This window comes from Dendroctonus ponderosae, unplaced genomic scaffold (assembly GCF_020466585.1).
Source record: "Dendroctonus ponderosae isolate FM_Combo_2020 unplaced genomic scaffold, Dpon_F_20191213v2 Dpon_F_20191213_4, whole genome shotgun sequence".
Classification (NCBI taxonomy): Eukaryota; Metazoa; Arthropoda; class Insecta; order Coleoptera; family Curculionidae; genus Dendroctonus; species Dendroctonus ponderosae.
In genome coordinates this window covers 11,609,192-11,615,316 of record NW_026018611.1, presented here as the reverse complement: position 1 = coordinate 11,615,316, position 6,125 = coordinate 11,609,192, and the positions used below count along the sequence as shown (strand labels likewise).

The window sequence follows — 6,125 nt, the reverse complement described above, 5'->3', positions numbered from 1 at the left end:
ACCGTATGACAGACGCGTGTGTTTTATGCACCCTGTTCCATGAACAAAAAGTACTTCTAATTTTTAAAGTGTGCGTAATAATGAATAATGCTTAATAATTAATGTTGAGTAATGTTTAATAATGAATAATTTGCAAATATGTTTGTATGTTTATTTAAATAAAGTTTCGGTAAATTGTGGAAATGTTTTGTAAATATGGTATAAAATTACTCACAAGATTTATCGGCATTCTGCGTTTAATTACTTAGTGAGTGTCAAATTTTGAATATATTAAGATGTCCTTATATATATAAAATAAATTAATAGTAAATATAGACTTTAACACCCTGTGTGTAAGCCTAATAAAGAACATATGACAGGATAATGGCATGCATCAGTTCTGTAAATAAAATTTTTGTAAAAATATATTTTTTTGTTATCTAGAAATAATTTGAATAACTTTTTTGTTCATCTATTTAAAGATCATTTAAATTTAATACTAGCAGCTATCTATTTTTATATAAACAGTATATAACGTTGCCACTTAAGGAAACCCAAAATTGTTATTTACAAGAATATTTTAGAACCCCATAAAATAGTAGCAAATTTATAATTAATGAGGTTCAATTTGTAGTTCCGGTTTTGATGGATAAAGCTTTACCTTCTTTATTGAGTTTGTTTCTCAAAAAACAGCATGAAAAAAACAATAAGCTAATATTTGGAAGCATAAAGCCATGTCTAATTTAAGATTAAATTTTATTGTTCTTATGTGTATTGACATTCATATTTCGCAAACTGCAAGTACTATTTTGTTTAAAAAAATTATTAGCGTTTTTATTATTCGGCTTCTACCAAAAGTACAACAAAAAATTTAAAAAATTGTATCTCCGAAAAGTTTGAGATCTAGCAGAACAAATTCATTTAATATTTCCACAAAATTTTAATTTAATTAAATTAATTAAAATTTAAACAAATCAGATAGTCAGATAATAATTAAGCAACTCAGAAATAAATAAAAATTGGCCCTTTTACAACAAAATTAAGGTGATTTAAAAATTAACGCGTGTTAAAGGGTTTTAGTTTGTATGCAACAACTGAGATATTCAAATGAGAAAGTTTAATCTACCTCCGTTCTCCTTATAAATTAAACAGCCTAAAATCTCTTTGTAGCTGTAATTATAAGAGTTTCATATGTGCCTACCTTCAAAACTGGTATTTCGCAATGCATCCAAGAATAGTTTTTCCCACACCGGATCTCTGTAACGAAATGCATTCACATTGGAATAGCGATCGGATTGAGCGCTTTTGATGTTGTTTGCTACATGTTCGATAGCCAAAGCTACCGCCCATATGCCATCGTAGGTGTAGCCGTGAAAACGGGAAAATTCCCCATTTCTCCTGGAATGGTATTCGTCTTCATATTCTTTTGCGGTCTGTAAGACAGAAAAATTATTGTAAAATCGACAATATTTTTCATAAAAATTGGGGCTAATGATGAAGCTTGAGACGAACGTGAATTCGAAAGGTTGATCATCTATGAAATGGAACAAGAAATTTGAATAACGCAAATGTTAAGTAATAAACCCAGTTAATTTCGTTTATTAAAATAGGGTTTTCGCTATCGGTCAAAATTCTTTCCCAACCTGCGGATTGAACCTAGATAGTTAATTTAAGACTTGATTGAGAGAGAGATGATATTATAAATTTAATATTATTAAGAGACCAGGAAGCGTATAAGTCATTTTGAAATCATACTCAACTTTCAACCATCAAAAGTTCAAGTCAAAACACAACTTTAAAACTGGAAAAACTAATCCAAAGTTAAGGGGCGGGATAAAATAAGCGTCGAAGAACAACAAGACAAGCATTTTGTTCGGTATTAAATATGTAAAATATATCTTTCAGCCAAAAACAGTTCTAGCAAAAAGAAATGCTTTGGAAACTGAGGAACATACTTTGTCTGGAGAATAGAAAAAGTTGTAGAAGTTAGCCGGAAAGCATACATATTTTATATTCGGCTTCACATTATTAACAATCTATTTAATAAGGAAGGTCATTAAGTGTCACACTAGCATATAAATAGAAACTACTAAAAATCTGAGTTATTCGAGTTTTGGTTGAACGTGATAAACAACTTTGGAAACTTCATAGTTTCAATATACCACCTCCATTGTTATTTCCGATCAGTCGAAAACAGGCAAAAATTTAATTAAACCTGTGCTGAAGAACTATTTTATAATGTTTTACAGAGCTGCTTTACAGAGCCATTAGCCAATCATGGAAGGAGTGGTGCTAATAGCGAATGTTAATTTTGTAGTTTGTCAATTTCCAAATGATGTTCCATTATTCAGTTCAAGTTAATCATGTATTACTATGTAAATTAAGGCAAGGCACATTTTTAAAAGGAACAGCAACCAAATACTAAAAGTCCTGACAAGCCTAGAAGCTGTAACTTACAATTCCTGCTATTGTAATCTCCCCACTTGTGCTCAAAGGCAATAGATCGGTTAATATGGTTTGCTCTAATGAGGTTTCTATTTCCTCCAACGTGCAATTTACGTCCGGTTCTAACTTTTTCCACCAATTAGTACTGTAAGTGCCCATTATGAGCCATTGATATTTTCGTCCATACATCTCCAAATGGTAGGCTTCACAAAAGATATGTTTTGCCCATTTTTCATTGAAATTGCCTTAAAATCATTTCGCTACGTTTTATTTTTCTGACTGCTTTCAAAATTCTCTTTCATACTCCTTACCTAATATAATGCGCGTATCTTTTTCTCTTAGTTTCATGAGCGCTGATGTTACTTCATTTGTAAAGCTTTGTGTTTCTACCAACTGATAACCCAGAATGTCTAATTCAGCTACCAGCCTAAAAAGAAGAATTAGTGCATTCTAAACGAAACCAAAAGTAAACTACTATAAACATTTCAACCATGTTGGTGCCTGTATAATGAGATCAAGCCTACCTGTTATGGGCCAGAGAATATCTGGGCTCATTTTGATAGATAGTTCCTACTCTAGTCCAATTGAATTCCTTTAAAAGGGAGAGTCGTGGTGAATTGAATGCATTTTCTGAAGGCACTACCCTGAAGAAATTCGGAAAATTCTCCTTGGTGAACATTGGATGAGTATCAGCATAGGAGAGCTACAAATTAAATGAGACAATATTTCGAATTTTAATGGCAGGATTGTTTTTGTGAGGTATCTGCATCATGGGTGAAACTTCAATGTACCGAGGCTGTAAACGTGTTCTATCTTGTGTTTGCCACAAAATATCTGCAACCGCTCACGTTTTAGTTATCAATTAGCCACTGTGCAAGTAATTTTCGGTATTTTAAACGTATTCACGCGTTAATTGTAAAAAATCTGGGCGTATTATAGGCATGAAAGCAGTCTGAGTGCTTTGGAACATTATTATTTATAGTTTAGTCAACATTAGTCGGCTATTTTGCAGACGATACAAAGTAGATATAAACCAAATTTTTTAATTGAGTTTTTATTTAGAGAAACAAATTTTGTCGAAAGAAAAACAAGATAACTTTGTTTCGATTTTGTCCCAAATCCAAAGGTTCGCGTTTTGTTGTTCGATCGAAGTTGCAAAAGGTTCCAGAAAACATTTTACAAAGCTGTTCAGGAGCCGAGTATTCCAGTAAATGTTATTATAAGAAAAGGGGGATAATTTTCTTTTCGTTTTTGTCCCGAATTCGACTCCGAAAAACATTGTAAAATGTCTACAAAGCTATAAATATATCAAGTAATATTTCACGTAAAATACATGTCAGAATCGTCAGTGTTTTTAAGTAAAAGTCTACAAAATTGAACTAGAATAGTTTTTGAGTCAAAACTATAAAATAATTTTTTTTAACAAACTACAGTCTACACAGGAATGGAGATGACGAGAATTCCAAATAATAAACTATCCCTTATTCTGTTTGCTTTTTGATAGAAAATTAGTTAATTTTTGTACCACATTTGACGTTGGAAAAGGATTTCAAAACTTTTTGCAAAGCGACGAAAGATTCGAAATTTACTTAATAATTTTTCACGGAAAATACCTTAAGATTGTCAGCATTTTTAAGTGAAACTAGATTACTGTTTTTGGTTGTCTGAAGAAAGTAGTAAAATGTTACTCAGAAAAATGTTGATTACTTTTTTTATAGATGTGAAAAATCCAGTCTCGGGTCTCGTCAAGCTTTAATAAATGGCATATTAAACTTAAACTGCTTAACCGATGAGTTATAACTCGTTAACTCAGAGAGTGGCAACAAGTCAATAACGCAACTCAACACAATGTTACCCAGGCCTACGATGTGGACAAAATTTAATGCAAATTAAATAAATCGGTCAAAAATTAAAATAAAAACAATTTTATTTTGAAATGTGCACCATTAGGAAACTTCTCCAATGAAGTTTTGCAGTTAAATTGTACTTTATTCTTGACGCTTTTTCACTTACTATAATTAATGGCGTTTACCCTGAACCATTCTGTCTAAAAGGTAAGACGATAAGGCATATATGCGATTTATTTTTAGGTAGGATTGTGTCATTCAAAATAACAGATTGTTTGCTTCTAACTGTGATTTTAACCGAGTATTCGGAAATGATTCTCGGAATCTTCACGCGATGATTCTATATGACAAATTGCTGACCTGAAAAGTTTTGAACTTTATGAAGGCGTTAAAAATAATTTTTATGAAATATTTTCTTCGCCTCTTCGCCGATTGTTTTCAACTTTTGTATACTTTCTACAAATGATATTCAGTAAAATGAAGTTTTACCATTGAAAAAACCGGTTTAACAAAGGTTACAAACTCTTAAAAGCGAGTGAAAATAAAACCATTTCCTATTCCTGCCGAAATTCTAAGGCATTGCTAAATTGTTCATAGATGTGATACATATTTTTCTCTTTTTGAACTAATCTTGTATATGTACCTGTGTAAGATGCCAATGCTTAGAAGCTTTTGCTATGGGATCAGTCACATGTGTACAAGCAGCGCCAAACAGCATCAGCTTATGAGGTCCACTATGCATCATGTCGAAAAATGCCTTTACACCTACTGCAGCATTGCACTGGAATTAAAAATCGAAAATACTATATTTGATTGAATATTCCAATAAGCAAAACTTTTGCAAATTTAACATTCTGAAAATAAAATAGCAATAAATCGGGCAGATCTAAATCAGGGAACATGCCACGATTGCTTGTGACATGCGATAGTTGAATCTAAACTGGTTCCTTTTTGGAAAGACCCATGTTTGCCTTCCACAAAGTTTTTGCTGTATTTTACGTAAGTTTACACAATTCTTTAAGATTTTGTGCTTTATTATTTTGCTTTTAATTGATTTCCGATGTAAGTCGTTGTATTAATCTTTGGAGATCTTCGTCACACAAGATAGGGAGGACAGAAGGGGGACTTTTTATGTCGCACAATCCGCCGCAACTGTCTTCCCGAACTTGTCTAACGTAATGCTTGAGCATGTAAGCATTATAAATTATCTTCTAACTGAAGTGCTTGCAAACTTGCAATGTCTTTGATAGAGTATAATAAGTATTAATTTTCTTAAAACTAACTGAAAAAAAACAGGGGATAAACTAATTCGCTCATAAACAAGACACTCAAGTGGCACATGCAGAACAAGTTTTGGAAAACCATTAACTTACTGTTGCACTTTTGAGCTGAACTCAATGGCAAAAACTAAATTGACAAATTTTAATAGGATGCAACACCTTACCATGGTATCGTTCCACCACATGTGAAGTCGATGGTTTCTAAGAACTCGTGAGTGTTCGTTAACATGGTCCAGAGCCAGTTTAACGCTGGGCATAACTCCTCGTCCTATAAAATGTTCTAAAACTGAACTAAACTGTAAGGTAAACCCTAATCAAAAAATTAGAATGGCAAAGAAGTGCACTGAAACTTGTATTATACATTGTGCGTAGAACCAGATCGACATAACATTCAATGTGTTTCATAGTAACGTGCAAATATTTTAGAGATATTAATCTTCAGAATGGCAAATTCGAAATTTACTCAATCAACAAAAATCGCAATTTTTGAATGGCCAAAATTGTGATTTTTTTGGTTTGACTTAAGAAACTGAATTCCGGTGGTTAACTAGAAGTTACGTGATGAAATTCCCTT

The 6,125-nt window shown here is 32.3% G+C and overlaps 1 protein-coding gene across 1 annotated transcript; it reads right to left on the bottom strand.

The window, feature by feature from the left end:
* Positions 1 to 1,166: 1,166 nt before the first annotated feature.
* LOC125504173 (gamma-aminobutyric acid type B receptor subunit 2-like) lies at positions 1,167 to 5,808 on the bottom strand. The gene is made up of 6 exons (XM_048665765.1): positions 5,716 to 5,808; positions 4,915 to 5,052; positions 2,949 to 3,127; positions 2,736 to 2,851; positions 2,437 to 2,669; positions 1,167 to 1,412 (listed from the first exon to the last, which is right to left on the bottom strand). The coding sequence occupies exons 1-6, from the start codon at positions 5,806 to 5,808 to the stop codon at positions 1,167 to 1,169; spliced, it is 1,005 nt and encodes a 334-aa protein (XP_048521722.1).
* Positions 5,809 to 6,125: the final 317 nt, after the last annotated feature.

What these genes read in the sequence shown, in the direction of transcription:
- LOC125504173 (XM_048665765.1), bottom strand. Translation starts at nt 5,808, where the DNA reads ATGCCCAGCGTTAAACTGGCTCTGGACCATGTTAACGAACACTCACGA. An exon ending in AGATACGCGCATTATATTAG is followed by an intron (nt 2,670 to 2,735) that starts GTAAGGAGTATG and finishes AATGATTTTAAG; the next exon opens with GCAATTTCAATGAAAAATGG. An exon ending in AGATTACAATAGCAGGAATT is followed by an intron (nt 1,413 to 2,436) that starts GTAAGTTACAGC and finishes TCTGTCTTACAG; the next exon opens with ACCGCAAAAGAATATGAAGA.